Here is a 27,067-nt window from a genome sequence, read left to right as displayed (position 1 = left end):
CAAGCACAATCAAGACACAAAGAACATACCTCATGTCAACTGGCACTTTTAAATTCTCCTTTAGCAGAAACACCAGTATTTTCCAGCCTTAACGTTTCCTGAGGTGGTGATATTTCTTGCCTTGTCTCTTCTTGGCAAGCATCATCTGTAGCAGTAACAGATGATCTAGCAATAGTCTCACATCATAGTGTGTCAGAAAAGAGGCAGCCCAGTATTTGTAATCACTGAATCACTTCAGAAAGAAGAATCTCCACTCCATCTGCGTAAACATGGTTATTTATTTTTTTTAAAGGAAGTCTATTTCTACATACAAAGGGCTTCACTCTCCCACTTCGGAGCATGTTACTGCTTTAGATCCTCAAATAAAGATACCATTTCACTCACCATTGAATCCAGAAGCCTGTAAACCTGCAGAAATTCAGAGAAGACAGTTGAGTGAAAACACATGAAGAAATCTTGGGGCTGAGACTGACAGAGATGGTTTCTGAGGTACATTTTCATATGGGCACACACACAACCACACAGAAGTGGCAGCCTGCTGCTAACAGAGCTCTAGTAATAACTTCCCTGGCTATGAAGTGTGTTTAACATTATCTGAGGCACAATTAATTCAGCTGATCCCTCCAGAGTCTGCAAGCAATGCTAAAGACATCCCAGATACAAGTCCCGCATGTGGCTATGTGATGGCTGGATTTCTGCTAACAGATTCCAGGCTGAAACAAATTAATTTGGATTTCACACTTACCTTGCTGCAGCACAAGGGACATGTGTCTGCCAGTTTTCTGAGTTTAACAAAATGCTTACCTCTCCCCCTGAGCCTCAGTGTGCTTTACAAGAAAACAACAAAACCAAGACAATGACACAAGCTTTGGTCAGACTCACTTCAATGTAGAGCTTTTCCTGGTATTTTTGAAGTGAAATAGAGTCCACCTGCTCCTGAGCAGGTTCTGCCTCATCTGTAGGTGCAGCTCCCTCTCCCACCTTCTGCTTCTCATCTCTTCCTTTGACAGACTCTTCTCCCCCTTTCATGTCCTGCACTGAAATGGAAGATACTCGCTTCTCATCTTTTGTTTTCAGCTTTCTGCTGCTCGAATGATCCTAATCAAGGACAGACCAAGGAAAAAAGGGACATAGATCAGGACACTGCTCAGACTGCTGCAAGACGCACCTCCCAGGAGCAGCACCTCTTTCACTGGGTTGGAAATCAGCTTCAACTCAGGATATGCAACCTCAGGATGGATCCCACTGTCCCCAGCACTCAGGGTTCACCAAGCATCCCAGCACCTACCGATTTCCCTGATGACCCTCTACATTTTTTGCCTTCTTTTTCCTTTTTCTCTTCTCTCTTAGTGGCTGTTTGGTCTTCCTTTCCTCCTTTTTTTGCTCCTCCTTGCTCTACTTCCTCTACAAAAGAGAGGACTTCAATTAACCAAAAGCATCCACACATCCAGGAAATCCAGCCCACTGCACTAGCACAGTGGGAGTGTGTTACTTTTGCAGTGTATTTTCCTCTTTTTATTAATCTGAGCTGTACTGCACTGAAAAACAATACCTTGAAGAGTTCTTTGTTTAAATAAGGAATGAAGAGGTCTCATTGAGGCAGTGTTTGCTGGGTCAGTCCGTGGCTACACCTAGTTGAATTAAAAGGCTTTTTGTGGGGGTGTTTTTTTACTGATGCCAAACCACAGATCCCAATTAGTATTGTGACTGTCACACAACCTGCCAGTTTTTCTCTGATGCTTTTTCTTCAGGGAGACATGCTGAAATTGACATTTCAGTTCAAATTCATCATGTTTTCTGTATTTCCAACAGCCCACAGAAAGCAGTTGCTGTGCTAAAACCACCATTTACCTATTTCCTCTGGAACAGCTTCTACATATGTGTCCTTCTTAATCAAACCAAGCAGGGATCTTAGCCTCAGAGAGTGACTCACCAGGTCATCAACTGCTCCACGCCACAGCTGGAGGCTGAGAAAAGGATCAGGATCAGAAGGAAGACAGTGCAGCAGCTGCCACCTTGTCTGAGCCTGTGCCCAGAAATGAAGGCACCTTATAGCTGCTTACAGCTGCCCTGTGTGACTAAACCAACAAAACAGCACCCACTGTCTAAATATCTGTGCAGGGGGATGCTAAATTGCTTTCCTCACATTAGATCCCTCCGAGATCTCAGTGGTTTGCAAATCAACAGGCTCCCAGGAACCCATAAATATTACTGTGAAACTAGGTCTGCTCTTCAGCATGACACACGTTGGTAAATCAGCATCAACCTGCTCTGTGTTTACCAAGAGGAACCTGCATCATTCTAATTTAGAAGCGACTCAAAGCTGTTGAAATGTTTACAGTCTGAAAGCCTGAGCAAAGAACAGAGAGACTGTATGAGGGAGGAGACAGTTATCTGAGTAAAAGGGTACAGAAAATACCCAAAGGTTTCATAAATACAGACTGGAATAATCTTGCCAGAAATAATCTTGTACACTCTCCAAAATTACATGCATTTAATATTCTAAACTTATCTCCAGAAAAAAAAAAAAAAAGGCATTTGGGTCCTAGACAGCTGCTACAATTAAGCTATAAAAAACCAGAGTGTAAAGATGACTTCTAGACCTCGTATAATTATGTGCACTCTGAATCACAACACTTGCAACAGAGCTCGCTGAGGCTGTTGATCCCACAATGTTTTCACAAGCTTCTCCTTGCAAAGGTAACCCACCAGAGTGGATACAGAAGGTCTGACTGAGTTGGTTTCTGTTCAACACACAGCTGCAGAGCTGCCTTATTGAGCTGGGCCAGTGCTTCTTCCCGCTGCTCCTCCCCAGGGATTGACATTATAGCCTGTGAGAGAAAACACACAGGGGCTGTGTGGTACTTCTCAGTCTTCATTCCCAGTCCCTGAGCTCAATGGAGCAGCCCACAGCTCTCTTCCTGGACACCAGTCTGAAACCAGGCTGCACTGGGCACTTACACACCCAGATGTGGCTTCCTACACAGCTGGAATATGGCCAAGGTACCCAAGATCTGGGGAACAATCCCAGATTCTCCCATCAGACTGATATTAAGCCCCTTTGCAACTTCAGGTGCGCTGGGGAAGAGGGATTCTATCAAGCTAGAAGGCTCCCTAGTCAAGCTTAGTTGTAAAAACAGCAGAGAGATTTCCAAGAGAGCACAACAGAAAAACCACTGACAAAATCCAATGCACTCTTGCTTTAATCTAGGGAGGTCTGTACTTTATCCACAGCCTGTCATGAGTGCCCTCTTAGTTCTGATGAATAGAAAGGACTCTCCAAGGAGAAGAGCCCTTGGGGGAGCCCCAGGAAGCTGTAAACCCAGCCTGCCCCCCACATTCAGTCCTGGGATGACAAAGCTAACAGGGGAAGAGCTTAAAATATCTATTACATTGTGTGGTTCTCTTTTCTTCTTCACACAACAGCCCACAAAGTCTCTCTTGGGAATCTCTTTACAAGAGCACTGAGGGTGTGGTCAGCAGAGCCAACAGACATCATAAATCTCTCAAACTCCCAGCACACTGGCAGCAGCCCTTTGGGTGGGCTCACACTGGGGCAGGCTGGGCTGTTTGCAGGGAAATTAACACACCATCAGCTTGTCACAGCACCAGTGGGAACAGAGGTGACCACCTGTTTAAAGTCCTCGAGGGAAAGATTCCATCCTGAAGAACCTGCTTCTTCTTCCTCAATGCTCTTTTCCCTTGAAGCCTCCTCTAATGTGTACTTCCCACCTGGGAGCTCCATGGTGCTGCTCTGGGCAGAGGGAGTGCTCTCCAGGTATTCTGTATCCCCTGCAGTGCTCCTCTGGTCCAAGGGCACGTCCTCCTCCAAGACTGAAGGCACAGTGAGGTGCTGTCTCCATAGTTCATGCAGCTGCTTTACCACTTGATGCTGATAATGCAACTGTGATAACAGGGGAAAAGGCAAACATGAGCTGCACCTTCCTTCTTCAAACCCAGCTCTTAAAGCTCCAGAATCCCAGGGACTCCCCATGAGTCTGCCCTCCCCTCTCACTTCAGTTGTGCAGCCCATCCAATAGCAAACATCACCTTGGGATTTTTCTTGTGGAACAGCTCTTCCTCTGTGACACAGGCATCCACAGGAGATGGGGTGCGCTCGGGGGTCCGAATTCGGTGAAGAAGTTCATTCAGGCTGTCTTTCACTATAGCAGCACGTTCTCGAGCAGCCAGCTCACTCTGAGGCACCACAACAACACCACCACACGTGAGTCCCCATTCCATATGCAAGCACACAAATTCAGTCCCACTTGTAACCACACTATTCATTATACAGAATTACAAGGACATGAACAACTGCAAACCCCATTGAGCAGAGCAATACTTCCAACAGCTTTTCAAATGAACCCTACAAATCCTCCCCCAAACTACACTTTTCAAACCACAGTGTAATTTTCAATTTATACCTTAACTGCTATCATAGTGTACAGCAGTCAATCCCCTTCTCGCTAAGTAACTAATGAAATTAATTACCAATAGAAATTTCATTCTTTAAGTGTGAACACTTTAGGAGACACAGTCATGTCTTTAGTAACAACATTACAACAGACTGCAGAGTTCCTCATGTTATTTAGCAAACCTGCTCAAGTATGTGCAGACGTTCTGTAAATCTCACTCTCAGCAGCAATTGCACAACAATAAAAATACCATGTTGTCCGCTCCCACCCTTATCCTCTATTTGCATATAAAGTTCAAAGCTCAGTTACCCAGTTACATGCTTGGTTACCTCCACTTTCTCTCTGAAGTCAGCCAATTTATCCTCATACACAGCAATTCCCCAAAGGGTCACCTGAAGCAGAGCTCCTCCTAATAACAGAGGATGTGTCCTAAATTCCCAGGGCTCACTGAAAATGCCTGGTCTCTCTGACTTGAAAGTAAAGGAAAAACTTCGAGTTTCTCCAGGCAAGATTACACCTGAAATAAGAGAGGAAATGCACTGGTCTGCAAGAAGCCACCTGGTTAACCTGACCCTTTTCCAACACCATCCCAAGTGTCCTTATCTCTCTAGGAAACTCCTTCTCCATAGTTTAGCTGGTTATCACACTTCATCCAGCTATTGTTCTCCTTCCAGACTTACTCTCAGTCCCTATGTTCCTGAACTGGTGTTATTCCCAATGCACTCTCCTACAGCAAGCTCAGTTTTCTCTCCAGAAGATTATGCCCCGTTTGCCATCAGAAAATGATTCACTTCTCAATGTTCCACCCATTTACACAAAGAGCAGGAGCAACCTTCTTTCCTTGAAGTTCCAGGAGAGGGATCTGCCTTGCACAGCTCTTTTAGGGTGAGTCAGCTCTGACACCCAGGGTGGCTTCCTCAGGAGAAATCACCCAGCAGTGCTTTGCCATTAGTCAGACTCCACATGCCAGGTAACTCCCAAATTCCTGCTCTCTGCTTGAGGTACAAAGGTCTTGGAGACCAGCAGGTCTCATACCTGGTCTGGTATCAAAGTAAAAACAGGGTATCCTCCTCCCCTTGGAGGGGATCTGCTGGGGAAGCCTCATCCAGTTGTACCAAATGGCAGCTTTGCCATCATTGGTCACTGTCAGGAAGTTTTCAGCCTTCTCACTGGTCAGAGTCTCAAAGGTGAGCCGGGCAGCAATGCCAATTTCCTTCTACAAGGAAGAAGAAAAGGATAACAATTTCTGCTCTATCTGGCAGGATTTATCCTGCATGAAGTCATAGCTCAAATGAAGGGCTGAGCCTTGGTAGGAGAACTTGTAAGGCAGGTCCAAAGCAGTGGCCATCATACAGAGAAAGCCTGGGAATCTGACCCTCACACCACAACCAGAGCCCTTCTGTTCCTAGATCTCTCTGGAGCAAACATAGGGACACTCTCTTATGTTCAGAATAATTCTGTGGCTTTGGAGTGACACTCATTGTACAACTGTGACTTGGGAACTCAAATAGGCTTAGCTTGACTAAACAATTAAAATCTCACAATTACCCTGCAAGTAGTGATGCCCTTGATCCAACGAGCAGGCTCGCCACAGAAAACTAAAGATGGAACCCTTTCAGCTTCTGGAACCACAATGAAGGAGTCACCTAAGGGGTCACTGGTAAAGAAAACAAAAGCCAGCATTTTGATGGAGTGAAATCCACTTCCAGAGAGGGGAGAACCAGGGGTGATTTACAAGGCCCTGTAAGGAATAATCCAAATTAATGTTTTCTCACACAGTAATCTTTTTAGGGACACAGCCCTGCAGATGAACCCATTGAGCTACATGTCACTGGCAAGGAGGACAGGACAGCCAGAATATTAAAGAATGAGACTTGTCTGAGGCACATGAGTGAAAAAGGACAAGAGGCCCTCAGGTTGTGTCTGTTACAGAAGGACAGGACAGGGAAAACCAGGAAATTAATGATGGAAGGCTACAAAAAGACAACCAAATGGAGGTAATTGGGAGTAGAATCCCACCCTGCCTGATGTAAGCTCTGGAGCCACACAGAGCCAAGACTGGAGGAAGAGCCTCAACAACACTTTTCTCTGATTCTTGCTCCTTAGACACAAGGCCCCAAGGCACAAAGGCTCCTAAATCTGGTGATTATAATATAAGAATATGCCTCTTATTGTGTCCCAGTGGAGGCTCCATTCTAGATAAGAGCAGCTAAGGATACCCTCACAGACTGGTGGTGCACACCCAAAGTTCTTTCTTTAGCCACAAAGTAAAACTTACAGGTTCTCAATCTCTTCAGAATGGGTGGTATGTCGAAAAGCCTCCGCTGAGACAGATGTGAAAGGCTGCCCTTTCCCAATCACTTCCAGTCCTTCCAGATCCTGGACATACACAAAAATGACCAACTCACAAAGTTGCTCTTTTATATAGCAAGGACATTAAAACACTAGACAAATGCACAACTCAGTCAAGTAAAGTGAAGTTGTGATATCTTGCTCCTACAATGGTTTTTAGAGGTATCCAAAGAATGCTCAAGGGACATGGGAAAGAACCAATTCTGAGATTCCCAAGAATCCTAGATGATTGCATTCCCCACTACCAATGATGCATGGAGAAAGTCTCCTTCACACGTTTCTCATCCTCAGAGACAGGTTTCAAAGACAAAAAAGTGAGGTTTGCTCTGTTTTTAGGAGGAGGAGCCACCTGCCTTCAGGAGATTATTTCAGAGTGTGTCTTCCACATGGGTAAAGATCTCTTCCCTCTGCCCCAAGGCACTAAATCAAAGTCCTGCACCCATACTTGGCAGGTTTTTTCTTTTCCTAGGTCCTGGCAGGGCTTGGGGTCCTTTTCTGAGGCTCCTGGACTACTCCATGCAACACTTCAGGAGGTCAGACAACTCTTTCATAGGTGTGGCCCTTTGGAAATGTGGGAACTTTCAGGAAAAGCACTGTGGGATCAAGTTTTAGTTTCCTCATGTTTTTTTCACATCCAGCTCTTGGCAATTTAGTTACTGTACAGCACTTGACAAGAGACACAAAGAATGTCCTTGCTCCTCTGGTCTTACCGGCTTACAGAAGCCCAGCTCCTCTAGGATAGATTTTAGCTCCTGCCGCCGATGTTTCAGGAACAGACTCTTATCCCAGTTTAGGTGGCAAGGAATCTTCTTTGGAGGCTTCAGACCTGTGGAAATACCCATACAAGAGCTCACTCTCTACATACCCACATGCCTATCAAATTTCATTCTCTGCCAAACTTTGGCCTCGTGGTGTTTTAAAGAGGAGGCTCAGCAGGGAAGGATCTGCTCCCTTCACACTTGTGCCCCATTTCATTGGGATCTCCTCTATGCAGTGTTCCCTTACCTGTTTCCCTCTGGACAGTGCGGGGTTTCCCCACATGAGTGAGTGGCTCTGGGTGCCCACATTCTGTCCGGGTCAGGGTCAGAGTCAGCCCAGTGAGTTCATCCCCAATTTGCTCAGGAAGGCTCCAGAACTCGCTTCCCACTCGGTATCCCTAGGGTGGGAAACAAGGCTCCCGCTGACACAGTCGTGCAGCTACCTGCTATTTTCACAGGCACTTGAAGCTAAAAAGAAGAGGTCTAACCCTGCCTATATGAGCATTTTTAAAGTCTAGGAATTATCCCTTCCTGCAGAGCAAGCCAAAATTTCAATCAGGCTGCTGTCAAAGACAAAAGGACTTTCTTCTATCCAGTGCATGTGAAGGTTGAATGATATTAAAATAAAGCCTCACACAAATGCAAGTTCTTTGATAGTGCTATAAATGTACAAAAGGATTTTAACACGATACTCTCATAACCCTCATGCCTTACCCTGCCTTTTCTCCATGGCAATCACTAAAATCCAATCCGAAGCTATCAGATCTTTCTGCCCCTGGAACAGTAACTGTGACACATTCCCATGCCACTTCCCAGGGCACAAGAGTCTTTGGTAAGAATCAAGAAATGCCACTTGCTCATCACCACTTTCCCCTGACTGGTATGGATAGCACAGTTCAGGTTTTTTTTTTCATGTCCCTGAAAGCTCTGCTCACACACCAGGCTGAGGGACTCAGAGTGGCTTTGATAAACATCTCCTGACAGCACTTCAGAGGGTTGCTCAGAACAGTGTCTGTGCTGTTTCGAAAGAGCAGCACAATCAGGACACACAGGAAGTGGGGCTCTCACCTTTCCAGGAAATAGGGCAGGGAGACTCCGGTCAATGAGGTCACGTTCTTCCTGGATTTGCCTGTAATTGTCTGACACATTCATCAGCAATTCATTCTCTGGCTTGTGAAGAATTTCTGTAAATAAGAAACGTCACATCATCGGTGCTGCACTTCTGGACACACCTTTGCCACTGTTACCATTCAGCTGTAACCCACTTACACTGTTCCCTGCCAAATCACTGTTCTCCCCCCAACCAAAGCCACCAGCTCACCTTCCCACCACATCCAGAGCCAACAGCACAAGCAGTGTGGGAGCTCTGAGTGATGTCTTAGGTTTTAACTTTCATATTTTCACATCCTGTACTGCCCAGTGTGTAACTCTGAAGTTTCTTGTAGCCTGTTAATTTCTGCTGTCTTGTGCCAGGCAGACATAACAAAGCCTCTCCAGGTCTGCTCTTCAAGGACACCCAGACCATCCTAGGCCCAAAAAGTATAAACCAAAAGGCCTCTAAGGGTGGCAAGCTGAGGGAAATTACATCATTAACCTGAAGCTTTAATTGGAGAATTAACCCTGCTATGCAAATGAACCAAACCTTTAAAAGTGTGAAGAACTCGTGACCTGTTGTCCATCTTGGGGTCCATCTGGGCAGTGGCCTCTGGCTCCCCAGGGGTACCTTTGAAGGCCCTTCAAATAAATACCTGCCTTTATTCCCTTACTCCTGTCTAGTCTCTGTTTCTAGGAGGCCTCTTAAGGCATCATGAGAACATGGAATTAGACTGCAGTGGCAATAGGATTATCCCTGATGGGCAATGACCACTGCGGGTTGGTGTGGGGACATCAAACTTTTCAACTTGCACACAGAATTTCATAGAATGAGACCTCCTTAGCTTTTCTCACCTCCTAGGTGCTTCTCCTGCTTTTTCCTCATTGCCATATGATGGCTCCAGTTCTGGAAAGCTTTGTGCTCTGCTAGTTGGGCCTGATGTGCCTTTTCTTTCTTCTCTCCTCCATGTTCCTCTTTTAAAGCTGCTGCAGTAACATCTGGACAAGGAACCTTAATGGCATCTGCTAGCTGATGAGGAATGGAACATTAAATGAACCTCACCATGCACACCAAAACTGGAATGGGAGGAGGGGAGAGAGAAGAATTCTTCAGATTGACAGCACTTTTACACCAGCACTCTGAGAGGAAGGAAACCAGGGCAGTAGGGACACACTCAGATACAACAGAAGTATTTATCTGACTAGTGAGACTCCAGCAATGGCATTGCTGCAGCACCAGCTCTTCCCTGACACCATCAGCAGGGCACAGAGGGAAGAGGAAGCCTGTGTAATTGTTCCTTCCATGACCTGGTCCTGCACACAGGACTCCAAAACCTGCTGGTGCAGTTTCTCCAAAGGCAAACCCTCCCCCAGAGTGTGACAAGGCTGGGAAAACCACACCTCAGGCCTGGCCTGCTCCTGATAGGTGCTGGAAAACATCGAAAGGTACTGCAGGCACCACACTCCACCTCTGGAAAAGTGCCACGCAGCAGCATTTTCCTAACTCTATAAACCAACCTGAGTGTTTTCTCTGGCCAAGGCTTCAATCTTTAGCTCCTGGAGACTTCCCAAAATGTGATGAGGGAGGATCTCTTCACAGTCATCATCAAACTGTCTTGGTCCTACAACACACATATAAAAATACCCAACCCCAGAGCCAGGTCACTGAAGTTTGATTTAGCAAAACCAAAACCCAGAGGTAAGATGTGAATTTGAACCCTACCAGGAAAAGCCAGTGGTTCCCTGGGTGCCTTGGGGGAAACAGAATGTGCTACAAGATGTGCCACCTCCTTGGGTTGGTATTTTGGGATGAGGTTGCTCTTCCTAACTGGAATTCTCCCAGCATCACGGGCAAGGCGTGGAGCATGGAACTTCAGGAAATAAAACAGTCACAGTGCAGTTAGGTACACACTGACTCACCTTCATTCCAGCTGATCCTTTTAGGATATGCACAGCAGTCATATCAGCACAGTTCCTGTAAGGGTCCTGAGAGTCCTGGGTAGGGACTTTTCACACAGACATGTAATGACAGGACAAGGGAGGAATGGATTCAAACTAGAAGAGTAGGTTTAGCTCAGATATTAGGAAAGATTCTTCCCTGTGAGGGTGGTGAGGCCCTGGCACAGGGTGCCCAGAGAAGCTGTGGCCACCCCATCCCTGGAAGTGTCCAAGGCCAGGCTGGATGGGGCTTGGAGCAACCTCTGATAGTGAAAGATGTCCCTGCCCACGGCAGGGGGGTGGAAATAGATGAGTTTTAAGGTCCTTTCCAAGCCAAATCTTCTATGATTCTTCCCCTACAAGACACCACACACAGCTGTGCAGATACCAACTCAGTTACTGTCTTACTCCTCTGGGCCCTGGTTGCAGGGGCATGGAAGGAGAGTTTTAAATCACTTTCCCAAGAGATTTCTGCTGCTGCATCACTGAAATGCTTCCACTCACACACTGTGACCTGAGTTTTGGAACAAAAGCCATGAGAGCTACTAAACAACTTACAGGTCTTATTAGATCAGAAAGCTGAAGATGTAATTTTGAAGAAGCAAATTACTTATCCTTACATTTGAAAGGACTGTATAGGGACTTCTAATCCTTTACTTTTAGCAATTGAACCTGATGAGCTGACATTTTATCATTATAAAAAGCAGGACAGATAAAATGGAATGAGAAATCAGTTGCAAGAGTGATTTTTGGCTTAAGTAAATAGGCAGTACCCTCTGTTAAACACGCAAAAGGAGAGTGTCAGTTAAGGCAGCTGTTTCTACCAGTAAAAATACTCATACATACTTTCTCCAGGTCCTCCACCCTAATTTCAAATGCCTGGATGTCCTCTCCTTGCAGAGCATATGGAACAGGCTCGGGCTCAGGCTCTTCTGCAATTGTTGAACAGGGCCGTTCAAAAGTCTTTTGCTTCTTGCCTAAAAGACAGATGAAGAGACTTCTTCAGTCTCCCAAGGAAGCACCATATTCCTTTCAGCCCGGTTAATGATTTCCAGCTGAACTATGTTTGGGGATTATTTCTCTTTAAGGTTGCACAGAACAATTAAATTTAGCATCTCTTGTAATTGAAAAAAATCAACTTCTGAGAAGCTGCAAAAACCAAAGTGGGTCAAGTAGGAGTGAATTGTCTCACACTTTATTCTAGATGAGAGACAACGGGTAAAATAAATGCAAATAAATACAGATCCCTGCAGGTGGAACACATTCCTGGGAAGCTTCCAGCTCCAGCTGCAAGCACACAGGTTCCCTGCGCTCACCCAGCACGACTCGGATAACACAGCACCGGATTTCAGCAGCTGTTCAGCGGCAGAACAGCTCCGAAACAGCCAAACCGGGCAGAGCCGGGTGCGCGGCAGCTCCGCCGGCACCGGCGGGCCGGGCCAAGCTCAGGGGATCCCACCAGGGGCTGTTCCCCCTTAACCTGCGCGTCCACTCCCGCTGGGACCGGCTCCTTTTCAAAAAAAGTTACCACAATAATGACAGGAGGTAACTGGCCGGGGAAGGGGCTGGCTCCGGCCGCTTCAACCGCGGCCCCGCCGAGGCCGCAGGCCCGACCGCCGCTGCCCAGACGCGCCCTTCTCCGGGCCGTACCAGCGGGAGTCCAGCTCCGGGACCGACTCCCCCGCCGCGACGCCATATCGCCTCGGGCACCGAGCGGGCACCGAGCGGGCACCGAGCGGCCTCCAAACGGGCACCCAGCGGCCTCCAAACGGGCACCCAGCGGGCACCGGGCGGGCACCGAGCGGCCTCCGGGGCACCGCCCCCTGCTGGGGCTCCGCGGAACCGCTCCGCCGGGCGGGGCGCGCCGCGCGCATGTGCAGCCCCCGGCACGCATGCGCCATGGACACGCAGGAACGCACCGGGGCGCCGAGGACACCGAGGACTTGGGACACTGGGCGACTAGGGACACCAGGGTGCCGGGACACCAGGGTGCCGGGACACCGCGTGGCAGCGGGATACCCGGACACAGCGGGATACTGGGGCGCCGGGACTCCAGGATACCCGGACACCAGGGACACTGGGGACATTGGAACACCGGGGCTCCGGGGACAGCAGGGACACCAGGATCCTGGGCGACTAGGAACACCCGGGCGCCGGGATACAGGGACCTACCCTGCAGTAACACCTCCCCCCGGCCGGCGCCCCTGCCCCAACACCCCTCAGCCAGCACACTGCTCCTGTGGTTTATTACCCATTGTGGCCGCTTACAGCCCTCGCGTCCCGGCCACCGGCTCGGTCCCCCGCCGGGGTCCCCCTCGGTGGGCGCCGGGCAGCGCCCAGCACCCGCTGCAGCTGCCAGAGCAGGTCGGGCAGCAGCGAGTCCAGCACGGCCAGGCCGGCCCAGGTGCACCGCAGGCCACTGGGGAAGAGGTGGTGGTGAGCCCCGGTGCCCCGGGGAGACCCCCGGTCCTGCCCACGGCTCCTGGGGGCTCACCCGCTGTCCAGGACGAGCCAGCCCTGCTGCTGCAGTGCCCGAGCCTCCCCCGGCGCCCCGAACACGGCCTGCAGGCTGAGCTGTGGGGAGAAGTGCCCCCAGCGCTGTGTGCCCAGGGCGAGAGAAGGATGTTAGTGATGGGGCATCAACATCCCAGTGCCCAAAGGGCTGAAGAGGCGCTTTGGACAAGGGAGTGAAGTGACAGGAAAAGGGAGGAATGGATGGAAAGGGCAGATTTGGATTAGATATTGGGAAGAAATTCTCCTGTGAGAGCGGTGAGGCCCTGACACAGGTTGCCCAGAGAAGTTGTGGATGCCCCATCCCTCGAAATGTTCAAAGCCAGGTTGGACAGGGGTGTCCCTTCCCATGGCAGGGAGTGGAACGAGATGGGCTTTAAGGTCCCACCCAATCCAAACCATTCTGTGATTAGCATCAGGTCGATGTGGGGTGTCACCACGGGTGGCTCCTAACCTCGTGTGTGACGCCTTCATCCGTGCGCAGTCCCAGGGTGAGCAGCTCCTCCAGCCTGTGGGGGCACAGAGAGCTGTGTGCTAGCACGGACAGGGAGGGGGCATGGGGGGGACCCCAGTACTCACTGCTCCAGCGGGCTCAGCACCGCCCGACTCCTGGTGCCGTGTCCCTGGCTGTGCACCTCCCGCATCCAGGCGACAGGCTCCAGAGTCTGGACACGGGCTTCCCGGCTGCGGCCGCCCTCACCCCGCGGCACAAAGCGCCCATGTGCCCCTGCAGCAGCCAGGGAGGGGGACAACAGAGTTCAGGAGGCACATGGCCACACACTCCCCCCCACTGGCCCCCCATCACCCCCTTACCTGGCCCCACACCGATGTACTGGTCAGCCCGCCAGTATGAGAGGTTGTGGGTGCTGAGGGCGCCCTGGAGGAGAGCCCTGGGGTGAGGGGGGGCTGACCCTGCTGGGGCAGCATGGCATAGGGGGACACAGCATCAGGGGCATCCCACCTTCCGTGCAAAATTGGAGACCTCGTAGTGGCGGAAGCCAGCGGCCGCCAGCACGGTGCGGGCGGTCTGGTACATGTCAGCCAGCACGTCCTGCGGCGGTGCGGGCAGGGCTCCCCGCCGGACCTGTGCTGCCAGCGCCGTGCCCGGCTCCAGCGTCAGCTGGTACAGGGAGATGTGGTTGTCACAGAGCCCCAGCGCCGCCTCCAGCCGCTGGGCCCAGGCATCCCGGCTCTGTCCCGGCAGCCCAAACAGGAGGTCAATGGAGGTTCGGCCAGGGAAGAGCCCCCGTGCTGCTTCCACAGCCTTCCACGCCTCTGCCGCTGTGTGCTCCCGGCCCAGCATCCTCAGCTCGGAGTCATCCAGAGACTGCAGAGGGAGCATGGTGACAATGGGGTCACGGGGAGCTGTGGGGGCTGCGGCGAGGAGAGCCCCTCTCACCTGGACGCCGATTGAGAGGCGGTTGACCCCGGCTGCCCTGAAGCCAGCGAGGCGCGATGTGCTGGTGGAGCTGGGGTTGGCCTCCAGCGTGACTTCGGCACCAGCAGGAAGGTGGGCAGCCACCGCCACAGCCTCCAACACTGCGGCAACAGTGCCAGGGCTGGCCAGGCTGGGGGTGCCCCCGCCGAAGAAGACGGAGCTGACGCTGTAGGGCAGAGGGTGGGAAGCTGCAGGTGGGCACCGAAGGGCCCAGCACTCCCCAAAAGCCCACCCTGTACACCCACCTGTGCACCTGGCTGAGGCGGAGCAGGGTCTGTGCTTCCCGCACCAGGCAGGCGCGCACAGCCGCCTCATCCACCGCGGGCACCACGTACGTGTTGAAGTTGCAGTAGGAGCAGCGCTTGCGGCAGTAGGGCCACTGCGGGCACAGGGAGTGTGGGATGACCATGCCCTCACCCTTCGCCACTCCATTTTGAGGGGAAACAGCGCCAGCCCGGTGCATGGACCCCAGTGCTCCCCACCTGCCCCTCAAGGCACACGACCCACAGGTGTGACCCTTCATGTGCACGGCTCGGGGACCCCCTCAGCTCAGACTAGCCCCATGACATGTGCAAGGTTGGGCTCTCCCCCACGTGTGCAAGCCCCGAGGTCCCACATGCACCCACGTGTGTGCGAGCCCCAAGGAACCACATCCACCTTCCACCTGTGCCAGCCCCGTGCCCCTCAAGGTGCGCAAGCCGCGGGGTCCCTCTCCCCACATGTGCAAGCCCCAGGACCCACCTGTGTCCCCACGTGGGCTAACCCGTGACTCCCCGTGCACCCCGCACAAGCCCCGGGGTCCCCCCCGTGTCCCCGCTCACGTGCACGTAGAGCGCGGCCGTGGCGGGGCCGGCCGGTTCTGGGACCGGCTCCGGGGCCGGTTCCGCGGCAGGACCCGGTCCCGGTGCCCGTCCCGAGCCACCCCCGCCGGGCAGCGCCGCAGCGACAGCCGCCAGCTTCCGCGGCCACTTCCGCGCCGCCGCCATGGGACCTGCGGGCCGCGGCACCGGGCGGGCACCGGGCGGGGCCGCCCCCGCTGTGCGCGGGGCCGGGGCGGGGCGCAGGGCCCGGGGGAGGGATCGGAAGCAAAGCTCTTCGGTCTCGATGAGGGCTGTGCGGGGGATGCTCGCTGTGAATGACGGGGGTGCTGGGGTCAATGACCTCCCCCGGGGCCGGGAACACAGGGGTCAGTGTCCTCTCCCAGTGCCGGGGATGCCAGGGCCGGTGTCCTCCCCAGACACACGGCCCCAGTGAGGTTTGCGACCCGCCCCCGCATCCTTCCCCGGCTGCTCCTCGGGGCTGGGAAGGGTTTTCCAGCGTTTCGGCGGAGGGAGGTGGCTTGTCCCCACACAGGGTTGTGCAAAGCCGCAGCTGACGAACCCCGATGTTAGCAGTTGTCTCTATATAGCCACGGGGAACTCCGAAATGCCCATGACACAGGCTGTGGCTGCAGATTCCCGGGACAGAAACGCGAAGTTCGGCGTAACCCACTCCTGGTGTCACCTTCCCCACTCCGGGGAGTTTCCGAGCAGTCGGCGAGGACTATAAGAGTGGGACTCAGGCACGGGCAGGGCAGAGGCCATGGAGCGAACCTGGAGCAGCACTGCACGCACCGAGACCGCACTATCAGCCAGAAGGACCAGCTTTTCCTCTTCCGTGAGTATTTACAGCCGGGGATGCATCATCCCAGGGGTTGGGAAGGGGCAGGGGGTACCGCGGGAGGTGTCCTGGTTTGCAAGGGCTGGATGTGTTCCGGGGAAGGCATGGGATGGTAGGGAAAGCTTCCCTGGGACCAGGCTCTGCCAGGGCTCAAACCCATGGATGGTGCTGCCCCACTCTCAGAACAGGAGCAGGAGTGGGGTGGCAGGGACTGTTCCCCCAGTGCTTGCTGTGACCAGGACCCACTGGGTTCCTCAGCAGTGTGTCTGTCCTCACCAGCCAGGGCTGCTCTCACCTTCATTTCTTACTCACTGCCCCCCAGCTACGGTGAGTACATGGGGCACCTGTGGGCAGAGCAGGGGTTGTGCCAGGGCTGGAGGTACTGATCAGGGAGGGGAGGAGAAGCTCTGCTCACTGCAGGCCTGTCCTGCGCCTGGGTTGGTGCTGTGGGAAGCAAAAGAAGGTAAACAGTCCTTCTTCCCTTGACATCAGTCACTGAGGCCCTCTGTGCCCCGAGGTCCCTGGCTCCAGCTGCAGGTAACAGTCCTTCCCTCGGGAAGGAAGGTTACAGAGGTAACCAGGGGAGGGAGGAGACCCGAGTGAAATGCGGAAGGATCAGTGCCGACACCAGCCCCACGAGCAATGTGGGAACAGGAGAGGAACTTGCTGAGAAGACACTGTACAGAAAGAGTCTGACACAAGCCATCCATGTTTTTTTCTTTCAGAGAGCAGATGTGGACAGAAGACTTGTCCCCACCGTCTGCTTCCATGGGTAGAGCCCCCAGTCCAGCTGCGAGATGAAGGATTGAGACCTCGCTGACGCTCTCCCTCTCTCCCTGTTGCACCCTTTCTCTCTCCCCCCACTGGAGGAAGCCACAGCACAGAGGGGGTCCAGCCTTAGCCCAGCTCAGGAAGGAAGCAGGAGGGAGACAGCAGGAGGTCAGCGAGAGTTGGCAGCAACATTGTCTGCTTTCCAGCTGGGGTGGGACACTTCTGGCAAAGAGGAGCTCTGCTGTCCCTCTTCTCACAGGAGTGTTTCATGGTTGGGAGGTACCAAATAACTCCCGTAAAATGCTGTCCTAGGTACGCTCTGCTTCACGCTGCCGATGGGACAGGAATTTTGGTATTTCTGCAACAGCCTTACTGTCTGTCTTGTCCAAAACAACAAAATAAACAAAGCCATGTCTACCTTGGAGAAGGTTTTTCTTGGGAAACACCTGGGGGAGGTGTGGGAACAGAGTGAGCTTTTCCAGCCAGTTTTAGGGAGCCCCAAAGCAAAGTCTCATTCTCTGAACCCCTTGCCCCTCATTTCAAGTTCAGTTGCTCTTAAATCACCCAGGAGTCTCACAACATCCAAGGAGAAAAGGCATCACGTACCCTGGGAAGCCAGGCCAGCGTGTTCAGACTTAAAAATGTCAGTAAAATACCCACCAGCATCTGTTCAACTCCTCTGAAATGGCTGCGGCCAAACTGCTCAGAGACACGCAAAATTTTTAAACCTTTATAAGGTCTTTCAGTAACTGGACAGAATTCCAGAAATAAGCATCCCTTCCTCACACCACAGTATTTCTGTTGGCAAAGACACAAGCCCAACTAGGAAAAAAAGGTGCTCTGTTTTATTGACTAAAAGTGCCATCAGCCTGATGTCGGGGGGAAAGTCTCCACTGCTTAGACCAAGGCACAGGTGAAAAGCAGACTCAGCTGACTGAAATGGATGATTTAGCGTGGTTTTTGCTCTGCCTTCCCAATCTCAGAGCTGAAGGTGCTGCTCCATCTGCTCCCTCAACTTGTATTTCTGAATCTGGAATAGAGTGCAGAGAGGAGGGAGAGAGACTCAGAGAGGAGCTGGGACAGAATGCCAGGGTTCCTGCCCTGCCCCAGCCCCCTCTTACCTTGCCTGAGACAGTGAGTGGGTATTGCCACACAAACACAACGTAACGTGGGATCTTGAAATGGGAGATCTGGGAAGAGAAAAACAAGGGCTACACAACCCGAAAGGAACAGCCTGGCACTGTCAGGGCTGGGTCCCCCAGTGCTCTAAATCCACAGGCTTTCATCCACCAGCCCCCAGCAGCCAACAGGTGTACTGGTCTGGAAGGAAACTGAGGGCTGGGGACCTACCTTCCCTTTGCAGAAAGCTTTGATCTCTTCCTCGGTGCAGTCCTGCCCAGCCCGCAGTCGGATGCAGGCACAGATCTCTTCTCCCATCCTCGAATCCTTCACACCAACCACCTGGTTGGGACAGATGGATGGTGTGAGCCTTGGGGATGTCCCTGTCCTCCCACGGGGTCTGTGCTGGCCTATGGCATGTTCCCTGACCCCATACCACGGGTTGCTGGAGCATTGTGGGTGCAACATGGACCTGTCATCCCTCTGCTTCCAAAAGAATGGGACAAGAGGTTTCACAAACAACAGGAGACTTGGTAGGCTGCCACGAGTGCTTCGGGATCTCCAGATGGAACGGCAGGGGAGGGATGAGGTTGAATTAAAGGATTATTGGAAGCCCTTATAATCACAGATCTTAGTGGGCCACTGCCTGTGACACCAGGAAATGGGCTTTCCGAGCCTGAGCCCTCTCCAGAGTTTGCTCCCACTATTCCACAAGAATCCTGCTGCCATTCCCTGCCTTGAACCAGTATTGCAAACTTCTAGAGACACGTCGATCCTTTTGAGTCCAGAGCAGTGACATAAAGCCCTAGAAACCACATAAACAGGGCTGGTTTGCAACCCATCTGCACTGAGACTGTTCCAAGGAGAGATGCTTGCCTGGCACAGGCAGAACTCTGACTAAATAACCAGTTTATTTATGGGGAAACTTGTCTGGCACAAAACCTGGAGAACAATCCCAGCAGACTGGGAGCAGCTGCTTAGTCCTGGAAATCTTTGTTGTCTTGCAAAGGGATGAAACAAAGTCTCACTCCTCATCTCCAGGGACTTGTTGGAAGAGTCTTCCTGGATGTCAGAGTTGAGCAATTATCAGTAAAAACTGTCCTTCCAGACTGCTTTCTGAGTAAGAATTTCAGAGGGAGCTATGAAAGTGGACAGGAAGTTTAAAACTGAAGAATGACAGGCACTTTGCAGACACGCAGCTGGAGCACAAGGGCATTGCCCCAATCCATATGCCCCATGCCAGGAGCTCTGCCCACCCCTTCCATCCCACGAGCCTCTCCCTCCTCCCTCCTTGCTAACCAATATTACATAGAATTCGATGCTGAAAACAGGGAAAGACAACCAGGTTCCAAGCAGCAATCCCACAAGCTTTATGTGCAGGATTCCCAAAACCAGCTGCTCACCCACCCAATTTCCTCCCACTCACCTGGACCTCCTCAACCTTGGGATGGGTGTGAAGAAACTGCTCAAGTTCTGCTGGATAGATGTTCTCTCCTCCCCGAATAATCATGTCCTTGCAACGCCCTATAATTTTGCAGTAGCCGTGCTCATCCAGGCTCGCGAGGTCCCTGCAATGAGAACACCCTCCTAGTCCTGTCCCAGCTGGGTGGAAGAATGGCTGATGCTCCCACCCAGCCAGGGTGGTATCCAGAGGATAATGGCTGAGATGCCACCTGAACACACGGAAGAGATCAAAGAGCTCCTGTTACAGAAATTGGCAGCATCCACACAAGCACCAGGGTTCAGGGGAGAGGCAGCTCCTGCCTCTGCCCTCTACCCCCACAGTCCCTCCATCCACAAGAGGCCAGTGACAATCCCCCTCTCCAGGGACACTCAGCACCAAGGGCTCTGTGCTAAAAGCAGTTCTGAAGTGTCACAGACAGACCAGAGGGATAAATTGTGACAGTCTTCTCTACTTTGGAAATCCCAGCCAAGCACTCCTATACACACCCATGCATCCCCATCCAGTGTCACCCTGTGGGACAGTCTGGGACGAGTGGGGCTGTTCCCAGACTCACCCTGTCTTATACCACCTCTCAGCAGTGATCACTTCTCTTGTCTTGGCAGGGTCGTTCCAGTAGCCCAGCATGACGCAGTAGCCACGGATCTGAAGCTCCCCGGGAGTGTTCAGAGGCACAGATTGCCCTGTTTCTGGATCCTCAATTTTTGCCTGGAAGAGAAGAAGGGCTTAATTAGACACCAGCACTAGACAGGGAGAATGGAGTGAGGTCTGCTGCTGGCAGAGGACCTGGAGCAGGTGGGGAAGATCATGGTCACCTCTGTGTGGGGAAAGATGTATCCCACTGTCTCAGTTTTCTGGTCGATGCTGTCACTGGGGAACCCCATGAAGGTGACAGGGCTGTTTTCTGTGGTCCCATAGGCAACCTGCAAACACAGGAGAGGAAATGTGTCTCAAGGGGAAAGGGGACGCCACAGCTCAGGGCATGGGAAAGACAAAGCTGGTCATGACCTCAGGGGAGAGTGGGGTGGGAGGAGGATGTTCTCCCAAGCCACTCAGGTCACAGGAAGCCCTGCTCTCCTGGCAGTGGATGGGGCCCTCCAGACACTTCTGCCAGAGTCTTGGAGAAACAGGAGCTAAAGCATCACTGCACCTGCCTGCCATGGCCTTCCTCACCTCCCTCACAGCGCTCCAGACCCCATCACCCACAACACTTGGGGTGTCATGTACTTTTGACACCCCAACTGCTATTCTTGGAGGACTCCAAGGTTCACCATCCTCTTTTTTAACCCCTGCTTCTCCAAGCCCTGTCCTGTTGACTCCACACCATCTCTGCCAGACACTGACTTTGCCTTGGTACCCTTGCAGCCAAGGTGCTGACTTTGCCTTGCGTCTCTAACAGCTCAGGGAACACAGGACATCACTTTGGAAAAACCCTGGAGCCAGCAGCAGGCTCCTGTGGGAGACAGTGTGTCCTGCAGCATGGCTGCTTGCTGCAGATCCTTTTGTGCAGACATCAGCCCCCGTAAACCTTGTGAGGGCATCACGAGGCTGCTCAACACTCGGCACAGCTGCCCTTACAGACCCAAAGCCTCACAGCGGGACAAAAGCTCCTTGCTGCTAAACCTCCCTCACAGCTAATCCCGACGGCAGGCTCTGAGCCACCTCAGCTGAAGGTCACTTCTCCTCCGAGGAAAATTCCAGCGCTTTATGCCCAGCTCAGTGGTCTGGCTGAGGCAGCGGGAGCTGCACAGGAGGTGCCCTGGGCAGCTCTGAGCTGCACCAACAGCACCATTGCTGGGATTGCTGCTCCATCTCCAGCTCCTGGGAGCTGTGTTTCAGCAGTGGGAGCTGCTGGAGCACTGCTCTGGTGTCTCCAACCCACTCACAGTAATGTCACCCCAGTAATGTCACCGGTGGCTGCTTTGCTGGGAGAGCATGGCTGTGAAAGTGCTGATGTGGGAAGTATTTCCTCATTTCTCCTCCACTTCTCCAGACTGATCTGTGAGCAGCTCTGACTCACCAAATTGGTCAGTTCCTTCAGAGCAAATGCCCAGATGTGCCTACATGGTCATGGCTTGGGCATGGTGCTCACCCAGCCCCAGACACCTAAAGTAGGGCTTTGCAAAGGGCTGTGATGAAGCTTCTGAACAAGGATGAAAATATCCTGGACGAGCTGAACACAACACTGGTATAGTGTACAACAGTGGGTAATAACACTGGAGCAGGTGGTGCTTTCTGCTGCTTGGAGCTGCTGGAGGATCTCATGTTGGGCACAGTCTGTCACAACGGCTGATGCTCTTGTTGACTGCACCAGGGTCAGCGTGAATCCAAGATGGAGCCTGCTTTTATCCAGGAATCTGGAGAAGAACTTCTCCAGGATGCTGCAGGGACCATCTGGTGCAAACTGCTCTGCTTGGAGCCTGGCAGCCCCCAAGGAGAGACTGTGAATAGGCTTCTGCTCCCAGACACAAGGACAACATTCCAGCCGGGTGCAAACCCACAGCATCTCATGCTCAGGCTGAATTTCTCTCCCACCCACTAATACGAGTCCTGTGGCTGAATCAAATGACTGACCAGACCCAAATCCAAGACCTTAAACACTTATTAAAAATCCCAGTGCCTTTGTTTTTTTGTTTTACTCTGCTGGATGAATTGCAGTGTTGGTCCCAGGATCCCAGCCAAGCCCTGAGTCAATCCTTGCTGCCTCTCTGGGTCGCTCCAGCAGTTTAATTGGATGCAGGAGCAGGCAGCTCCCTGGCAGGATGATGCTGTGAGTGCTGTGGCTCACCAGGCTACTCCAGATGCCTGGCCCTGTGCCCTGTACCCCAAACACCAGCTATTGCTGCCTTGGCCCCATAAACACCCTCACACCCTCACAAATGGGCTTCCCAACTGGTCCAGAGGGCACCACGGACCCTGGAGGTCTGAACCTCCAGCCTCTCATCTGCTTCCCAATCACTGCCTTCCCCAGCACATCACTCTGTAGCCAGACACCAGGATGTTGCTTCAGATCTTTCCAAGATGTTACCTCCCTCTTAGGATGGTTTTCCCCAGCTGTATTCCCAGGATGGAGGCAAGGGATGGAGCAAACCCTTGTGCCAGCACTGCTGTCCTTCCCAACCCTTATCTGACACGTGGAGCATCCAACATCTCCATTTTCAGCAGCAGATGAAACCACACTTCCACTAAACCCCACACACCAATTTAAACTTGGAGATATCCATGAAGATTCCTAGCTTTCATGACCCAAAGGGACACTTAACATCATTCAGCCTTGTCATCTGGTGTAATTCAGTCCAGAAAACCTCACCCAATAATTTCAGCATCAGCTCCATAATTTCCACTGGAGCTGTATCTGGTGTCAAAGCAGAGCTTTCCAGAGGCACAGATTCCAGCTTGGACCCTTGGCTTTGAGAGGAGCTACATGAATACAAAATATAATTGACAGCAAAGCCCTTTTTTACTGTAGGACCAGAAGTGACCCCCCAACACCCAGATCAGTCCTGCCCTCAGTGATGACAAGGACAGCTCCAAAACAAACTGCTGCCTAACTTGCTCCTACCAACAAGAGATTCATTCTTTGTGAATCCTAAGCCTCTGTATAAACCAGGAATAAAAAGAACATCTTAGCAGGACTGTGTTTTTTAAAGCACATTTCCCAAACATTTCCTGCTAGTGCTGTTCAAATACTGGTCACTGTGGAACAGGCAAAACAGCCTGAAGAGGGAAGCGTCTAAAAATTAAAAATAAAGTACAAACAATCGGACTCCAGTCTCTTTAGTAAACATTTGGGAGGCAGACTAATCTGGTGGGGACAGTGGGGACTCTGAAGACCCTGGGTTTTTCCCAACTGTGCTGCTTATTTACTGCATAACTTGGAACAAGCCACATCAGCCCTCTGTTCCTTGGTTTCCCTCTGCATTCAACAGCAATAAAAACCCAGTGCCCTCCACATTCAACTGCTGCTGAAAGCTGTGATGGAAAGGCTGGGGTTTGTACCACCAGTACCCCAAGTGGGGTTATACTGGGTGGCACTGGAGCAGAAGGTCAGGGCTGCAGCAGGGCATGAGTTCCTTGGAGGACACCCAGCCCTGGTGCTCTGCTCAGGGAGGATCTTCACACCCCTCATCACCAGCCTCTGGCTGTGCCACGCTGGAGGATGATGATAGCAGGGCTTGAACCGCCAAACTGAAGCCTACAGAAACTGAGCTTTGCTGGAGACAATATTGGCCTCAGAAAAAAACCAGCAAATTGACCGTGAAAGAATAGGGATTTTTAGACTTCAAAGAGGGTGTAATGAACAACAGAAAGCAGACTGGCAACCCAAGAGATGTGCTCAGGGACCTCTAAGAGGCCCTTTGAACCCCTCTCAGTGTAACATGCTACATGGATCTAATTATCCCTAAACCCGTGCCGAGTGTGTCTGTCTCAGATATCTCCACCAGAGTCAACCCCAGCCCTTCCCATCACAGACAGCTCCAAATCATCTTCAACTGAGCAACAACCTTCCCTCACTCAGCTGCTCCCTGCCAAGATCACCCTAAACTTTTCTGTCCTCTGGGGACATGCGTCTCCTTGCTTTGGAGATATCCCGCTATCCCAAATTGTATTGGAATATTCCTGAACCTTCAGGTCAACTTTGCTGCTGCAAAAAACAACTTCTGATCACATCCAGCCTGTGTCACACTGAGATCTCATTTCCTTCCCCAGCAACAGTACCATCTTTGTGTCAGAAACACCAGGACACAAACAAACAGGTCTTGCAGGACAAATCTCCAAGGGTGGCCACCCTGTTGGCATCTCTCCCCACCAAGAGAGCTGCCAGACAGTCCCAGTTTGGATGAGGCTTAAAAAAGATCCCAAAAGTGTTAGGTGCCCAAAGCACCTTCTTTGTGCTGTGGCATGCAATGGCTTTGCCTCAGGAGGAGACCAAAAGGACAACCCAGTGTGCCCCGGCTGAGACTGCATGGGAATGAATCTCCTGTTATTGCCCAGTGAGGACAAGCTGCTCCCGTGGTCTGGAGTTAAAGCTGCCTCTTTTCTCTCCAGGCCAAGCAGCATCCTTGAGGCTTGGAACTATTTCCCCTTCCTGCCAGCAGTGCAGAAGTGCTGCCCAGTGGCAACCAGCAAAGACATGGGCAGTTACTGGTTTATCCACAGTGTGATAAAGGTCTTTGCTGTGCAATTAACTCCATCCTCCCTAGTGCTGGTGCCAGTGCATTTGGGAAAAGTGAACTTCAAAGCAAAAAGAGAGAGGAAATGTACAAAGTGTCACATAAAGGTAGAAAACCACTGTTTTGGGGATATCTGGACGCTCAAAGCTGTTGGAGAAGGAAATTCAGCAAAAGTTGAGGGGCAAAGGTAACATCCCTATGGATTTGGAGAGCTCAGCTCCCACCAAACACACGGCTGGAAGCCCAGGATCTTGTTGCTTCCATGCAGCATTTTAGATGTTCTCACAGCCCATTCCCACAGCTACAGAAACCACCCATTCATCAGGTCCTCCCCAAAAACAAGGTGGGGTGGGGTGGGGAGGCCAAGGACAAGCAGGGAAGCTGTCACCACATGGAGCAGAGGGGACTAATGGCTGGGGAGCATTGGGGAAAGGCAGAAGTCTTGCATGGATCAGTGGTGCTCCACAAGGGAAGAGGCTCTGCAAACCAGGACAAGAGCCCTGGCCAGAGCAGTGGGATGCTAGGGAACGTCTGGTGCCTCGCAGGGTGGACACAGCAGGGCTGGGAGAGGCTGTAAGGGCTGGGTGAGCTTCACAGGAGAGGCCAAGAGCCTCATCCAGCAGCTGCTGGAATCAGCAGAAGGAAAGGGTGGGTGGACATCAATGGGGAGCCAAACTGGCAACAGATCAATGGGTGGAGGCCATGCTACAGTGGAAGAAAACCATCAGAAGGAAGGAAGTGGACCCACCATCACCTCCTCCAGCTCAACAAGCAGCCCCCACACTGCAGTGATGAGGACCCTTCAATAAAATGGCAATTCAGGTCTGAACTCAGAGCCCTGGATGCCACTGCTGGGACCCTCAGGTGCTGCCTGGAAGAGGGGGGGAACTCAGGAAAGCCTCTGGGACTCCCCTTTGCTCACCCACCACTGCTCCTTGAACACTGCCTGGAGTGTACTCTGCCCTTGGGACAAATCCATGGGACACTGCAGAGCTTGCACCTTCTCCTCCCCTGCTCCCAGCCCAGCACCCGGTGCCAGGGGCTCAGCTCCACAAGGGCTGGGGCACTCCAGGACAGCCCCAGAAGCTGCCTGAGCCCTCACCTCCAGCCAAAATGAGCAAAGCTGCACCCCAAGGCCAGCTCCACTGGTGGCACTTCAAGAAGCTGATTGCAACTCTTCACTGACACAGGAAACAAGATCTGGAGCCCCTAAGATCTACAGAATCAGGCTTAAAAGAGCAATGGAATGTTTTAACACGGAACTGTCTTGATATGCCAGAACTGTTCATACTTACAAAAATAAAGATTAAACATGGAAAAGACCATCTCCAATATTGTGCCAAAACAGTTCAGACCCTCAGCATCGAAGAAACACCCCAAATCTGTATTTATACTGCGCCAAAAACTGTATTTATTTGCTTAGCCCACAGCAGCTCCGAGAAAGACAGGAAGGGAGTCCAGCATCTGCGAGTCACCAGGAATGTTTGCAGAACTGTTAATCAATTAAAAAAAGAGAGGGTGGCAGGATAATCCTGCCTCTTCTGCGATGTCCTTGCAGTGCTGGTCCCAGGGGATGTGTGAGGTAGCAGCTGGCCAGGACCCAGCTCCCCACGACTGCGGCACAGGGACACCGACACTGCTCCATTGTCACCTCCAGACTGCAAACCACCCACGACCGGGACCCAGGCAGGCTTTTGAGGATGGCTGGACATTTGCTGGCCAGTTGAGGGCTGCAAAACCCGGTGTGGGAAGAGCAGAGCCATCCAGCGAGCAGCTCAAAACACAAACAGCCAGGAGCTGGGGGAGAGGTGCCAGCTGCAGCAGATGCCAAACAGCTCCCACCACAGGAATGTGCTCGCCGAGGCATGGAAATCAAAAAATACTAGGGGAAAGAACTTCCTTTTATTCACCATTTGTGCCTGGAGAAATGGAGCTGAGGAGTGGACACCTCTTCCCTGCTGCCACCCCACTGTGGCACCAAAAATAACCTGGCATCCACCTAAACTCTGCTGCAGGTGGGAGTCCTGGAGCAGGGACAGCTTCCCACCTCACAGCAGCATCATGGCAGCTACGTCCCAGCATTTTCACAAGGAAGCTACAGGTCTCACACACACATCCCTGCAGGGAGAGTGTCCCTGTCCCCCCAAATCTGCAGCCTCAGCCAGCAAACAGATAAAGGGTAGAAGAAAGGGAATTTTATCCCGAAAGGAAGAAAGAAAAGGAGGTTTGAGAAGTTTAACCTTTGAAAAGGGTCTTGTTCCAGAAATACACAGAGTAGGATGTATTTATGGATGGGGTTTGCAAGGCCCTCACCAACTTTTTACTTCAACCTGACCCACACTGGCCGAAATCTCTGCAGAAGCAGTAAGCTGCTAGAT

General features: G+C 52.0%; 3 protein-coding genes across 3 annotated transcripts in view; all 3 read right to left on the bottom strand.

Annotated features, from left to right (window-relative positions):
• Window positions 1–303: 303 nt before the first annotated feature.
• Window positions 304–10,500, bottom strand: MYCBPAP (MYCBP associated protein; the record flags this gene model as incomplete). Its single annotated transcript, XM_082294198.1, is given in 18 exon segments — window positions 304–342; window positions 346–408; window positions 883–1,098; window positions 1,289–1,404; window positions 1,852–1,967; window positions 2,710–2,831; window positions 3,632–3,904; window positions 4,051–4,197; window positions 4,745–4,932; window positions 5,451–5,631; window positions 5,964–6,072; window positions 6,694–6,794; window positions 7,478–7,593; window positions 7,773–7,923; window positions 8,594–8,709; window positions 9,473–9,647; window positions 10,136–10,239; window positions 10,341–10,500. Coding segments are annotated over 18 exon segments (2,493 nt in total), but the record flags the coding sequence as incomplete, so codon positions are not given.
• On the bottom strand, window positions 10,354–15,490 carry RSAD1 (radical S-adenosyl methionine domain containing 1; the record flags this gene model as incomplete). The annotated part of the gene is made up of 11 exons (XM_082294300.1): window positions 10,354–10,488; window positions 11,402–11,532; window positions 12,807–12,974; window positions 13,050–13,153; window positions 13,521–13,575; window positions 13,646–13,793; window positions 13,880–13,943; window positions 14,028–14,393; window positions 14,466–14,670; window positions 14,750–14,883; window positions 15,326–15,490. 10 exons carry the CDS (start codon window positions 15,488–15,490, stop codon window positions 11,511–11,513), a joined length of 1,431 nt encoding a protein of 476 aa, XP_082150426.1. The 3' UTR covers window positions 10,354–10,488; window positions 11,402–11,510.
• Window positions 15,491–17,818: 2,328 nt separating this feature from the next.
• Window positions 17,819–27,067, bottom strand: part of ACSF2 (acyl-CoA synthetase family member 2) — a gene marked incomplete at its 5' end in the record, with an annotated part of 35,762 nt that continues 26,513 nt past the window's right edge. The window contains 6 exons of the mRNA XM_082294069.1: window positions 17,819–17,964; window positions 18,056–18,124; window positions 18,285–18,395; window positions 19,480–19,621; window positions 20,072–20,223; window positions 20,331–20,438. Coding sequence (XP_082150195.1) covers window positions 17,914–17,964; window positions 18,056–18,124; window positions 18,285–18,395; window positions 19,480–19,621; window positions 20,072–20,223; window positions 20,331–20,438 — 633 coding nt within the window. The 3' untranslated portion in view covers window positions 17,819–17,913. The remainder of the gene's footprint in view (window positions 17,965–18,055; window positions 18,125–18,284; window positions 18,396–19,479; window positions 19,622–20,071; window positions 20,224–20,330; window positions 20,439–27,067) is intronic.

Source organism: Coloeus monedula (genome assembly GCF_965178545.1).
Source record: "Coloeus monedula genome assembly, chromosome: 19".
In the NCBI taxonomy this organism is placed as follows: Eukaryota; Metazoa; Chordata; class Aves; order Passeriformes; family Corvidae; genus Coloeus; species Coloeus monedula.
Note: the sequence above shows the minus strand (reverse complement) of the source record. Positions and strands in the feature narration are given on the sequence as shown.